This window comes from Aptenodytes forsteri, unplaced genomic scaffold (assembly GCF_000699145.1).
Source record: "Aptenodytes forsteri isolate BGI_AS27 unplaced genomic scaffold, ASM69914v1 Scaffold290, whole genome shotgun sequence".
In the NCBI taxonomy this organism is placed as follows: Eukaryota; Metazoa; Chordata; class Aves; order Sphenisciformes; family Spheniscidae; genus Aptenodytes; species Aptenodytes forsteri.
In genome coordinates this window covers 1,572,735-1,587,515 of record NW_008795244.1, presented here as the reverse complement: position 1 = coordinate 1,587,515, position 14,781 = coordinate 1,572,735, and the positions used below count along the sequence as shown (strand labels likewise).

Sequence of the window (14,781 nt, the reverse complement as noted above, 5' to 3'; positions counted from 1 at the left end):
GGGTGCCCCCGCCGCCGCCGCCGTAGTCCGCCGGGATGAGCCGCTGGCTGCAGTGCCAGGGCGACCCCAACGGCACCGAGCCCGGCGCCATGCGGCCGCGGGGCAACGGGACGGGGCGGGCGGTGGAGGGCTGCAGCGCCGTCTCGGTGGCGTTCCCGCTGACCATGATGATCACGGGCATCGTGGGCAATGCACTCGCCATGCTGCTGATCTCCCGCAGCTACCGGGCCAAGGAGAGCCGGCGGAAGCGGTCCTTCCTGCTGTGCATCGGCTCCCTGGCGCTCACCGACCTGCTGGGGCAGCTGCTGACCAGCCCCATTGTCATCTCTGTCTACCTGTCCAACCGTGCCTGGGATGCCGTCGACCCCTCAGGCCACCTCTGTGCCTTCTTCGGCTTCAGCATGACCGTCTTTGGCCTCTGTCCGCTCTTCATCGCCAGCGCCATGGCCGTGGAGAGGACGCTGGCCATCCGCGCACCCCACTGGTACGCCAGCCACATGAAGACCCGGGTGACGAAGACGGTGCTGCTCAGCATCTGGCTGGCTGTGTTTGCGTTCGCCCTCCTGCCCATTGCCGGCCTGGGCCAGTACACACTGCAGTGGCCTGGTACCTGGTGCTTCATCAGCACCGACAACAGCCAGCTCACTGGGAGCCTCTTCTTCGCCTCCACCTTCGCCGTCCTGGGGCTCCTCTCCCTTGTGGTGACGGTGGCATGCAACCTGGCCACCATTGAGGCCTTGGTGTCTCGTTGTCGGACCAAAGCGACTGTGTCGCGCTCCAGCAAGCAGTGGGGGCGAATCACCATGGAGACACTGATCCAGCTCTTGGGGATCATGTGTGTCCTCTCGACCTGCTGGTCACCGCTGCTGGTAGGTTGCCTTGCCGCCCGCTGTGGGTTAACCCCAGGCCTCCTCCCTCCCTTCCTTAGGGCAGGAGGCAGGGTGGCCCTGAGAGCCATTGGCCTGGGCAGGGTGGGAGGCACTGGCAGTTCAGGTTCCTTGTGGACAGTATGGCTGTGAATGGCCTCTGAGGAAAGGAAGCGGGGACAGGGACAGAGCCTGGGGGATGTCAGGTGTGGAAAGCTGGTAAGAGAGAAGCTGTGAGAGGTCCAAGAGGATTGCCAAAGTGCAGCTTATTTGGAAAAATAAGATGAAGGAACTAGAGTCAAAAGGAGGGACTTTGAGGAAAACAAGGGTCTTGTACAGAGGAGAGGCAGGATGCGAAGAGACCGTGGGTCTGGGAGCAGGACACTGAAGTTGGCAGGGCTCATGGCACAGAGCCTCAGGCACTGGGCAGACAACGGGCAGATTTAGAGGGGAGGGGGAGCGGCTGGCACCGGCACACTGTGCTCCTACCCGGTGCAGCCTGACCAGCACATTGTGCCTACTTGATAGCACCATAGGAGCCTGAAGGCGACGGGACAAGGGGAACCAGAACTTGCTTGTTCATTTAGGGGAACCTGTGAGAAAGTTTATCGAGACCTTACTGTGATGGAACCCTGTCCTCATGGGAAACAGCCATTTACGATTTTTTCTTTGCTCCCACCTTGTAGCAAAACTTAGTTCAGTGCTTTATGAGAAAAGGTACGACTTGTGACTTTGCGAGTGCCTTCTGGTTTTCAGCAGATTGCTCACTGTATCTTATTTATGGCAGCATTCTGGGCTTTTTGTTTCTGCTTTTTTAAAGGACCCTTGCATTTCTTTGCACTATTTTGTTATTTCTCACTTACGCCCTTCCTTTCTTGTCAGACTGGGGTGAACCCCTCCTCATGATTTAGGAGTGGAGGAGGCTGAATCCATATCTCTTTCTGCCATGTGGGACAAGGGCACACCCGGGAGTCCGGTACCCCATCTAAAAAGGCTAGCTTATTCTGCTGTCAAAGGATAGTATTATTTTTGGAAAGTTTGTACTTGGGATCCATAAGCAGGAAAGGGCTGAAGCTACCTATGGTAATTTCAAAGTTATGTGAAAGGTACTTTATGGCTGGAGAAGGATTTTTCTTCCTTCTTGTGCACAGAGAACTTGAGCTCTTGTAAATGGGGCTGTGACAAGAGGAATGGCTGACAAAGCTAATGGCTGATGGGGATGAGGTAAAAATAGAAAACAAATTAATTTAATTAAGTAATGTTATCCTTGTAAATTAATTAAAAGTCCACCAAATCTCCAAAATAACCCCACCCCAGAATAAGTCAGAGGTTGTAAGTTAACTTTCTAAAGATCATTAACAGCTTGTGACAAAAGTAAAATATGAAACCACACTGAAAATTTAGTGAGAACTTGTGAGCAAAGAATAATGTTCTGCTCCTCAAACCCCAAGGAATGTTAGATTTGGTAAGCTAAACCAGAAGACTGACCTGTCACTGTTTCTGTGTCTCCGTGCATTGATTACCTGCAGTCCCAGACACCTTGGCCAGCCATTAACATTGCTGTGGCATGTCCTGCTGTTCCACTGATGTGTGTGGTTAAGTCCCAATGGGAGACAGTAGGATTTCTTTATTTTACAGAAGTTAACTGTTGCATGCTTGTCCATAATTAAACAGATGAAAAAAATCAGAAGGCATTTATTAAATGAAGGAAGGATGTTTGCCTGTCAGCCCTTGCTTTTGTAGTCTTTCCATTGGGACACAGGTTCTGCCCTGCCCTCTGCAGCCAAGACGGCAGGACCCGTGCTGCTCCCTCGACCGGCCAGGTGGCCATGGAGCTATTGCACCTGAGGGTTTAACCAGCCTTTTAGCATAGAGAGAAAATGCCTGAGATGAGGGACACGTTTTTTTCTTCCTTCAGAACCTGAGTACTCAGAAAAATCAGTGAGGATGCAGAGATTCCTCTTGGTGGTTTGTTTCCCATGGCATTTTTGCAGATTTAACAGTCAGAAGTCAAACCGATACAGCTGCCCTGCTGAATGGGTCTGTGGGAAGCATTAATGGGATGAGTTAATGGAGCAGAGCCCAGGTCAGAGAGCCTGTTGTAAACAACACTGACACCTCCAGAAAACGCTCAGGAAGCTGGTAAGAGAGAGCAGGGCTTCTCAGAGGTTTGGTCGTGGAAGGTGAACTGATTCCCTGGCAAGGAGCCTGACGCTCCGAGTCAAAGGCTCTTTTTTTATCTCTTCCAGTTGAAGAAATTTTTATGATCGTGTGGAGGACTGCTGCCCCACTGGGTGACTCAGCTGTAATCCAGAGTGGATTTGTCAACAGTTCCCTTCCCTGTGCAGCAGCAACACATGAAAGCATGTAACTTGTTCTGTAGAGTTCTGCAAAACTTCTCTGTCTAGTCAGCATATTCTCCAGTCTTCGTATTCTCAAAATCAAGAATCATGACTACAGAAGCATATTTATACATACACTTCAACCTTTTCTGTACAACTCCAAAGTACGAATTAGGAGTAAGAGGCCAGATTTTTGGAAGAGTAATGCATGGAGTAATGCAAGTGCATTTTCAGTGAAAGCCAGATTGTAGAACTCATTTAACCTATAGCTGCATCATTTAGCAGTTGTAAGAAATTTAGTTGAAACAGGAATCCAGGGATTTTCACAGGAGATTTTTGTTTTTCTAAGAAAAGAAATCTGAGGTTTTGTCATGGTTTAACCTCAGCTGGCAACTGAGCCGCACACAGCACCTGGGTAGGATCGAGGAGAGAATTGGAAGAGTAAAAGTGAGAAAACTCGTGGGTTGAGATAAGAACAGTTTAATAATTGAAATAAAATAGTAATAATAATAGCAGAATATACAAAGCAAGTGATGCACAATGCAATTGCTCACCATCCGCCGACCGATGCCCAGCCAGTCCCCTGAGCAGCGGTCACCACCCCCTGGCCAACTCCCCCAGTTTATATACTGAGCATGACGTCACATGGTATGGAATGTCCCTCTGGCCAGTTTGGGTCAGCTGTCCTGGCTGTGCCCCCTCCCAGCTTCTCGCTGGCAGCGTATGAGAAGCTGGAAAGTCCTTGACTAGCGTAAGCACTACTTAGCAACAACTAAAACATCGGTGTGTTATCAACATTATTCTCATCCTAAATCCAGAACACAGCACTGTATCAGCTACTAGGAAGGAAATTAACCCTACCCCAGCCGAAACAAGGACAGTTTTATAACTGAGAACTAACGGATTCTGACAACTGTTACTATTAGGTAAACAATACCCTTTTACACAGACAGTATTTTTAGACTTGATCTGTTGATGAAAATGACAAAATCAAATGTGATTTAACAGAAAAATTAAACTTCTGACGATAGTGGCTGTGCTCTAAACGGCTTAACGAAGCATCCCGCCTTTTCTTGATTTATGCTGGATTTGGTAGAAGAGAGGAAGTGCATACATAATGCAGGCATTGTCTCCTTTTGTTGTGCGCTCGGGATCTTACTTGAGAACGTGGGAAAATGCTCCACTTAAATAAGATATTGCTTTATCATAAGTGGTTTCCAGTTCACGCTAACCTTCGATTTATTTTGGTGCTCAACTGTGGAGTATCAGCATTGAACTAAACTGACAGCAGATTGAAATGAGTATGAGGTAAAATAGAGGAAGCTATTCCTTGATTGCACAGAAACACCAGTGCAGCAAAAATTGGAATTCTCGTAATTCTTTTAGAGCTCCAGGCTACAAAATTATTCATTGACAGAGTTGCTTCAAGGCTATTTAAAACCAAAATGCTCAGGTATTCTGCTGCTTTTCCTATTTAACCCTCCTGACAGACAGAAATTAAATACATTCTCCTTAACAGGTATTTTTATTAAAAATATATTATTTTGTAATATTTTTAGATGTACAAAACATAGTTATGGAAAGCACCTTCACTTAGAGAGAAAAAAAGACAGTGATATCACTGAGCTGCAAGGAAAATAGACGGCTCTTTTTCTATGAATCAGTAACTCTTCCCACTAATGCTCTGCTTCCATCTGAGGCTGAAATAGCCACCTGTTTCAAAACCACCCCAGCGTACTGATCATTTCAGTTTGGCCAAAAGACTGGATTTTGCTGGATTGTATTTGTCTAGATAAGGTCATAACCAAGTGGTAAAAATTAGACCACATTTGTTGGAATCCCGCTAGACTTTGATGGGACCTTGTCATGATTCCCTGCGTTATTATCCTTCTGTAAACACGTTCTTATTAAAATCCTCAGCCTTCTCCAGTAATTCTCTGAGAGGATTGCAAATTATTTCACTATCATATGTTTCTCAGAAACAGAGAAGTGATTTGCTTGAGGTTGCTCTGCCGGTGAGTGGCCTGTGGGGTGGCAGATGAGAGAGCACTGCATGCAGTGCTGCCTGCACACATGCCAGATGTGCGGTGCTGCCGTGCAGAAAGCAGCACGGCCTTGATGCGGAGCCGGCTCTGAGAAGCAGTTCTTCCCAGGACATATTGATACGTCTGTGGTCCATGCACACCAGGAGGTCTTGCATTGCCCTACTGCAAGAAGGTTGATAATAAAGATAGATCGTCAGGTGCCATGTAACTTAGATCCTTTCTGGATTACTGTCAATCTGATGGATGAGCAGCTACAGGGAGGGGGTGAACCAAGGTTAAGGTGGTGCGGGTCCAGACATGCCCCTCTGTAGTCTAGTTGGCTGGACTTGTCTTAGCTTTGCCTGCAACAGGCAGCATTTCTACTTTAAAAAAGAAATCCGTGTCCATTGCTAGGCAATGGGAAGTTCTGCTTCAGGGGTCCACAATCTGTAACGGCATTTGGCCTGCTTGATCTGAAGTCTTTCATTCTGCCTCAGCTTCAGCAGAGGTGGTGGAAGAGAGTCCTAAAAATTTAATGAGACAAAATTACAATTTTTATTTTAAAACAAGATGGTACATGACTATAGGTATTGTTAGTCATTACAAGGAAAAATCATATCCTCTCCATTGTGGCTTTCCGTAGTTCACTTACCACAGCCACTGTTTGTATTTCATCAGGAGAATCCTCTGTTCCTTCTATGGCTCACTTCTTTATGTGTGAGAGAATTATTTAAGCAACAGATTAGGGGTAATGGGAAAGGAGAAGCAGTGTAAGAGGATGAGTCCTCCTGTCTTCATGATGCATAGAAAACATGTTTGGTTTTTTGGAAGCTATCTCAAGAAAAGATTTTGCAGTCTGGGACCAGGAATTTCCCATCAGATTCTTACCCCACGTTCCAGCTACTCAGCTCTTGCTTGGCTGAAAAATATGCACCTTTAAGCACATCAGCTGTTTTAGTCTTCATCTTTTACTGCAGATAGCAGCAGTTTCCAACATAGTTTGTAAAACTGGAAAAATATCTTCGGGAAAGCGGAAGCCAGACATCTTCCCGCCCCCCTCCCCCTAACGACAATGGAAGTCCATTCTAAATTTTTTGCAATATAATAGTAAGCTGCCTGGGAGTCCCTGAGGTAACACAGGCTGCCCATGTAAAGTTAAGCTGGTGGCAATATATCACAGTGATGGTTGCCAGCTGGGGAGCCTATGAAACAACACTGAAGAGTTCTTGTCCAGCTTTATTCAAAACACTGTAAAGATATCTCACAAAATGCATCTTGTCTTTGGTTGCGAGTTTGAAAAGCAAAGCAGTGGAGGTTTAATGTTATTATAAAACTACATTCAGTGATAACAGTAAAGTTTTATCTACTCTAATTGAATAAACACAATTATCAACTGTATTTTGAGCCAAATTTTTTATTGGCATAAATTGTGTAGTTCCATTGACTTTATTCCACCTGATGTTGTTCCTCTACCTTTTGCAGTCTTTCTTTTAATTCATTTAGAAGACCAGTACAGGCCATGATAAACAACCTCGAAGGATATCAAACAAATAAAATTTCCACTAGAGCAATTGTTGGTCCAACAAATATTCCAGTAAAGGAATATGATGTAATAAAAACAAGCAGAAGTTGTCTGCTTGGGAAATGTATTTTATTAGCCTGATATTTTTGTAGCTCCGTGGGTTCACTAACAAAAGAACAAGACAACAAGGTCTGCAAAACAAGGGTCATTGCAGAGTTCCCAAAGGAAGAGCTAGAAGAGCTGATCTGGGAGAAAGTAATCCAAATACTGGGAATGACAAATGCAGTGTGGTTTCCATTGGCTGTAACGTGGGCGCAGCATATTTACAATATTGCTACACTAACAAAAGAACAAGACAACAAGGTCTGCAAAACAAGGGTCATTGCAGAGTTCCCAAAGGAAGAGCTAGAAGAGCTGATCTGGGAGAAAGTAATCCAAATACTGGGAATGACAAATGCGGTGTGGTTTCCATTGGCTGTAACGTGGGCGCAGCATATTTACATAATATTGCTACTCTTTATGGCATGGTGATGCTGCTGTCCCCCTCAGGAGGTGGGTTGGGCTGGACTCTGGTGGGCACAGGAGGCAGATGCTGCAGGCAGCGTAGATGGAGCTGTGACAGCGACAGTGTCCTAAACAGCCGGAGGTGGCAGAGGAAGTGGTAGGATTGTGGTTGTGTGGATCTGGTGCACAAGTGGCTGTTTGATGTGGTCTAGATCTGTATCTATCCGTATTTTTAAAAAGCTCTACCAATGGTTACTCATTTTCATTTTTATTTAAATTAAATGTAGTAGATGGAATCCTCAACTGCTTCTATTTAAAGAAACAAAACCAATTCTACTTTGCTGTCCAAGCTGCCCTGCCTTCCGGACTCATCTAAGTCTATCCAAGGTCAACACATGGTTATTGATCTGGCACCCAGAATATCCCTTTGAATGGAAAAATCCTCCCCTGTAGCCTCTGCTCCTGGTCACTCTTGCCCTGACTGTCCCAGTTTCTGGGGACAGCAGCAGTCCAGACGTGACCTTTCTGGGTGACACTTCACTCTGAAGACAGCTTTCTGTGGGAAAACCTTGGCTGGGATCACTCAGCTTGTGTTGCTGCTGGTGTGGATTGTCTTGGTTCTTTTGAAAGGCTGAAGTCAAGAAGTTGGACAGGGCTGTGAATAATTGACTGCGAGTCTTGTCCCTCGGGCTGTTCCCTGTGTTTTCAGAACTGGCTGCCAGTTTATTTAGTGTATGGTACCACTGACCTTTGCAAACACAGTGAATTAGATGTGCATCAGAGCCTTTGTGTATAGGTATCCATCTCCTTGACATACACAGTAGACACATCAAAATGTGCGGACCTACTGCATCTCAATTCTGCAGGATTTCCAGACAGTAAATTCAGACAGTAAAGGTCTTCAAGTCATGCCCAGAAGAGATTTGCAAGCAAAAAAAGGACCTGTCCGGGAAAAGTTAGGTATTCAATAGCCCTATCCTCGGAGTACAGAGTGTAGCACACAGGCCCTACCCCTGGCTTCCCAAGTGGCAGGTCACTTCACACTGCCACACTTCAGTCCGTGGTAGGACTCGGTACCCAGGGACAAGGCCTGCTTGCAGTTACCTGATGGACATTATGAAGCATGCCCCGTCCTCACATCAGCTCTACCTTTTTCCTTGCTCTAAAGCACCCAAGAGCTTCATTGTGCATCACAGCCAGGTGTAAGAGCACAGGTATTTTCCCCATTATACAGCTGATACGCACGTCATTTGGCAGCAAGTTGCATGGCAAGTGCCTGCTCAGAAGACGTTTTGTTCCCCGTGTTTATGGGCTCCTGGAAAAAACACTGCAATACAAAATCTAATGTAGCTTATCTGTAGAGAAGCAACTAAAAGCCTCTAAAGTGATATATTTTTAAGCAGCTGTAGTTGGTACAGAAAGCTCAGGAGAAAACTTTAGACAACTAAACCATGGAAAATTATGTATGTCTGACATCTTTCAAAATGTGATTCATGTTTCCCATGGTTATATATTAGTATATAAGAGCATCACGACACCAGCTTTGGTGAGGTCTCTCACCAGCTTTGAAAAAAAAAACAAACAAAAAAGGCTTGTCACTGTTTTTACCTGAATAATCAGCAGCCTGATAACAAAATCAGTGCTCCTGTGGCTGGAGCACTGCACTGGAGATCCCAAGCTGGGTTCTTTTTCAGTCACAGGTTTTCCGTGCAGCCTGTAGCAGCCCTTGGCAGTGTCTTACCCTTCTAGTCTGTAACATGAGAATAAAGGTGTCCTTGTGTTTCAAGGCTCATGGCATTGATAGCTGTAAAGCAAGTTTATGTCTTAATCTGGAAAATGAGGGCGTACAAAGTATTGCTATTTCAGTTGATTGAATCATTATAGTGCAGTCTTCAGTTTGTAAGTCTTTTAAAGATTGTAAGCCTTGTAAGCAACCCATAAGAAAAATGAATCCTCCCTGCTGCCTGTGCCGTACCAACAGCACGTATCTTCGCTGGCACTTTGAAATATGAGTGATAAAATTACCTTAAAATACAGATTTTGGGGTGAAAATATTGATCAAAGCTGCCTCTTCTTTGGCTTTTCTGAATAAATGAGTGACTATTGCTGACCAGTGCTTATGTCCTGACATGTGCCATCCATGTAATACCCATGGCAGGACCCCGATAGCCCTATGCTGCGTAACTAGTATTGTAAATCAAGATGCTGCAATGCCTGATGGCATTTAATCCCCCAAAAATCAACCTGCATGTAGCTTTTGGCTCCCAGGCCAGAGCTTGCTGATCTGTGCTATGAGGTATGGGAGACATCAGTTACAGAAACTTCTACTTGTGTGAAACATTTTACAGTGTAAATAGTGTCTCTTGGTCATGCCAGTTCGGATGCTGTGGGATACAGATTCCTAAACATATCGCTTTGTTCACTGGGGGAGCTGAACTGAGGAGGGAAAGGAGGAAATATACATCAGGTTAACACAAAATGCAGTCTGTGGCTTTTGACAAAAGAAAAAGATTTTTTTCTGTTGACTTAAAATGTTTTCTTGACTCCTAGCCCAAAACACCTTTACTAACCCTTTTCTTTTAATTTGGCTTCGTTCATAAGCAGAATAGTTTACCTTAAAATTAAATTCTAAAATGTAGAAGTCATAGAATAAAACATCTTAGCTTTTAAAAAAATGAAGACATTTTTGTAGTTGAAATTCTTTTTTCTGACATTTACTCTTCATAACATAATTCTGAAGAGCTCTACTCATCACAAGTTATTCAGCTGTTCCTTGTAACTGTGATAATATGATAATGATAAAATGAGTTCCTTTAAGTCAATTTTGCAAGGTCAGTAATTTGGCCTTCTAGCCAAGGCCATCTTGAACCTCTAGGATTTAGCACACAGCTTTCTGTTGTGTCTCAAGCAGGGAAGCAGCATGTGCTGCCTTGTTTTAGCATGAGATCTATAAATAAATCTGACTGATAACTGAAAGGTATCATGTTTATCACTCATTTTACACACGCATACGCAAACTGAGCTGCTCTCTCAATGCTTATTCGCTCTGGTCACAGTTTGAATTGGATGAGGGAGGAAAAAAATTTCTTGACAGGATTTTGTCTTTAGGGATATACAGTGATATACAGATAACAGTCTCTTAACACATATCACTTTTTCCTCCTAACCTTCCTTAGATAACGATGTTGAAGATGATCTTCAGCCACACATCGTTTGAACACTGCAAGGGATTCTCCGGTGAAGCCCAAAGCTCAGAACTGCACAAGGAATGCAATTTCTTCTTGACAGCTGTGCGTTTGGCCTCGCTAAACCAGATACTGGATCCATGGGTTTACCTGCTACTCAGAAAGATCCTCCTCCAGAAGTTCTATCAAGCAGCCAACACTGTCTCCAAGTGCTCTAACAATGAGTGGAAAGAGAGATCAATCACCTTGTCAGAGGAAATCCGGCGGACAACGGCATGAAGGAACATTGATCCATTTGCATGGAAGCTACTTTTGCCAACGAGTAGTTTTAAATCTTACTGTGAATTGGGGTATCTGTAACATGTTAGCATCTGCATAAATAGCTGAAAATGGTATTACTGAGTAGACTTATAGTGCCAAATAATTATTTAACCAATGTGCCAAAAATTCTCCAATACAGAAGAAGGAATTTCTACATTCTGTTGTTATCGCCATTCATAACTGAGCTGCAGAACATGATGTTTTGTGTGCCTACAATAGAGTTTGGAGGGAATTTTCTTGCATTAAGGTAGAAAAAATGGTTTTCCTATCAGGGGACACTTGGAACAGATTCAACAGATTCAATTACTGAAGAGACCCACTCCTATATATATTTTAATACTAAGATTATCTACTTCAGAGAGTCCTTCTTCCTCCTTTTTTCTGGAGGGACAAGGGGAGAAAGGGGCAAAAAATACAAGAATTAAAGGAAGACAAAATTAGGAGACTTTATTTGGATTTCAGTGGCTTAAAACTGAGAAGGTTGTGTTGTACCAATGATGGTATATCATTCTCTTTCAAGAACTGAAGGTAGCACGAGTCTCATGACACATGGATTTGTCCTGATAAATACTCATTCTGCGTGGATGCTAAAGTAAGCTCATCTGCTGCGGAGGATGTAGCATTGGGACAAATAGCACAAGTGAGAAATCTATGATTTTTTTTTTAAATAGCAGCCTGTGAAATAGCCAGGCGTAACAAGAATTGCTGTTTGCAAAGCACACTATAAAACTACTTTGAGCAGATGGAGAGAGTGATAAACAGGTTGTAAGAGACAGTAAATGTTCTTCCTGTAGATTAACGGCAAAGGTTTACGAAGCCAAAAATACTGCTTTCATATGAGTTGTTTTCGTTGGAAGTGCACATGTCTAGGAATAAAATTAACATCAAATAATTTTTAAGTAATGGGGATGCCACTCAAAACTTCTTCATTACTAAAATGTCCTACAAAGTGGCCAAAATAGTAACCCAAATGAGTTTATTTCTTCTTTCCTCCAAAAAGACACATTTCAGAGATATGGCAGCTTTGGCAATTTTTAAAATAAAGCAAACTGGAAGAGGTGGGTAGAAGTGTGTGCATTAGTCGGATCTTTCCCCCAGGTAACTTTCAGGTTTCATTAGAAAACTGAGTTCTAATCCATTTGCGTCACATCTGAAGTTTATCTTTACAAGGGCTACATTTTTTCCTCGTTTTCTTCACCCTTTTGTAGATGATAGCCTCTAATGTCTCCTGTTGCATGGCCTCTTGGGTGAAATTAGGTGCAAATACAATAAAATACAATATAACATATATAGTAGTACACCATATACTATGTGCCATATAGTATCGAATTCAGGGGCCTTAAAGGCAAATGTAATCCTGCATCTGCTAGGAATTTCTTGCACAGAACTTTTATTTTTACTTCTCTTCCTTTGTCTATAAAAGTAACTACTCAAAAGAGAAACTGGCTACTCACTTTTCTTGTTCTGCTACTGCATTTTCTAATTGCTTATCTTCGTATCAGTCAAACAAAAATAATTAATCTGACAGCAGTAGCCACTATCTGCATAAATCTAATTTTATCTGGGTGGCGTTCGAGTGCAACTTAAAAGCTAATGTCTGTCTTTAATTCAAGAGCCAGCCTAAAACCACAGAGAGGCACATTTTGTAAGGTACTGCCTTTCTTTTGTCAGTCCCATCATCTTCTTCAACTTCATGCAATAAATTCCTTTTTCAGTTACGAGTCAACTGCATCCTTCAGGCTGTGAGACCCCATGCTCGGAGCCGCGGGGCCCTGGCGAGCTGCTGCACTGTGTGTGAGCCAGTGTTGCATGTAACGACTACACGTGCCTGCACATCAATGGTGCTGCTAGCCCCAGTTCATTTACTAATCAGCACTTTGGGGAACACGGTGAAATAAAAATACTACTCGTTCTCTTTGAAAAAGTGCCTTGCAGGATTCATACTTCTTTTAAAAAATTATTCTGGAATATAAAAAGCCTGTTCGTCTGTCCAGAGGATTCGTATTGTTCAGTTTATGTACATTAGCTTTTTAAAACAAATAAACAAACCCAATCACTTGTAAAATATGTCGGGATGACCTTAACAATTAGACTGAATCATTCTTTGTCAAGAAATTTCTGAGCAGCAGCACTTACAGAGCATACAGCCGACTCTGGGATCGTCAGTGGGAGAGCGAGGGAGAAGTTCTGCGAGGAAGAGTGAATCAATCCCCTTTTTATCAGCTCTTTTATAGCAGCAAGAGGGGAATGCTGGTTTTTCCTGTACACAATCAATCAAATACATGGTAATGAGAGAACAGCTCAAACGTGACATTGCCTTAAGTCGGCTGTGGGAAGGGACCCTTGTTCAATTCTAGAGTAGCTGGACATGAGCTTGTTGTTCCTAAGTGTCAGGGGTGGTTTCACTTTAGTTCACTTAAAATAATTTTGTTATGCCATGCCTTTTCTTAGTGAAATAGGACACTTATATTTTGTCCATCTTTGGGTGTGGTAACATGAAGAAGCTACTTTAAATATCAGAAAATGGGAAAGAATGTCTGCTTTTAATTTGTTTACAGAAAAGGAGTTTAAGCGCTATTTGCCAGCCATGACTGTCGTAGTGGGACATGGCTGGAGGAACGCACTTTCAAAAATGAATTCAAAGAGTTTAGTGTAAATGAAAACTTTTGTTTCCCATTTACTTGTTTGAGTGGTGTATTTTTGTTGCATTTCTTTAAAGATGCCTTTTATGTGATGTATTTAAATTCCACTACAGTAGTATTTCTAATACTGGTTTTAATATGTTGTACTTCTGTCAAAGATGTTATGGGAACCGTAATGTATGGAAAAACGATTCTGAAATCATTTTTTGCCTTAAAAACTAGCTTGTTTGTGTACCAAATCAATGTGTGTTGTATCAGTCAGAATAAAAGTTCAGCAGAATAACGGGTCTCCGTTTCCTTGATTACTCTTGCCTGGGGCACAGTGTCACAACAATTTTGAACGCCCTGTACAGAGCTGCAGGTGGAAGCGCAGCCCCCGGCGCCCGGCTGTGACCGCTCGCTGAGCAGATCCATCCTGGCGAGTGGAGCTGCAGGGTGCTCGCCCACCTTCCTCCCTGCTGCCCGCTCCCGATGGGCTGTGCACAAAGCGGCAGGGGATGGAGAACGGACCATCCTAACTGCAAAGCATGGGTTAGTAACAGGCCTTCCAATAAATGGTTAAGTGAGTTTTTCAAAAGCACCACCTGCTGATACAGTAGAACAGGTCCTGACAGGTTTACATAGATCAGATTTTATCTGCACAGTCCTCCAGCTAGTGACCGTCACCTGTGGGAACCATGCTGCACCGCTGAGGAAGGCTGGTTCAGTTTGCTGGGTCAGTACAGGCTTTGCACTTCCTAACTCGCTGTACGCCAAGCTCACGCCTCTCGAGTGCTGGGTGGGAAAAGCACACAGGACCAGGACTCTCTGCACCCCCAAATCTACGACCCAGCTCAGTGTCTGAAGCATTTCAGCCAAGCCCGTGTACCAGAGCCCACGTAGGTGACCATCTGCAGCCCCTCTCACCAAGGGTGTTCCCACATTTTTTTACATTATTCACATTTTTTTATTTTTTTTTTTTTTTTTTTTACATTTTGTAATTTTAACACAAGCTTCTTGGGCTTCTAAAGCAGATTTATACAGCAGAGCAGTGACTCCACTAATGTGCTGGAAGCATCGTTAGGACGGGCAAACTCAATCCACCACCACAACAGAATTCGGTGTGCTCCTCCGGAGAGTCAGTGAAATGTCACTGTGTATTTCTCCCAAGTTAAATGACCTTCAGAAGAGAAACAGCAAACAACTATATGCAATTTTCCCTTATTTCAAATGCCCTGCCTGTTCCCTTACTGCTCAATGGATTTATAGTAATTGCCATGTGGTGGTACCATGTTTCACTGTGGACTGGCACCCCAGAGAAATGGCCGCTAGCTAATACACGGAGGATAAATACCCAGCAAAGCTCATCTTTCAAATTACAGCTTTTCTTGGCTAC

The 14,781-nt window shown here is 43.7% G+C and overlaps 1 protein-coding gene across 1 annotated transcript; it reads left to right on the top strand.

The window, feature by feature from the left end:
• The first annotated feature begins 35 nt into the window (after positions 1-35).
• On the top strand, positions 36-13,674 carry PTGER3 (prostaglandin E receptor 3). The gene is made up of 2 exons (XM_009278742.2): positions 36-869; positions 10,435-13,674. Exons 1-2 carry the CDS (start codon positions 36-38, stop codon positions 10,720-10,722), a joined length of 1,122 nt encoding a protein of 373 aa, XP_009277017.1. The 3' UTR covers positions 10,723-13,674.
• The last annotated feature ends 1,107 nt before the right edge of the window (positions 13,675-14,781 follow it).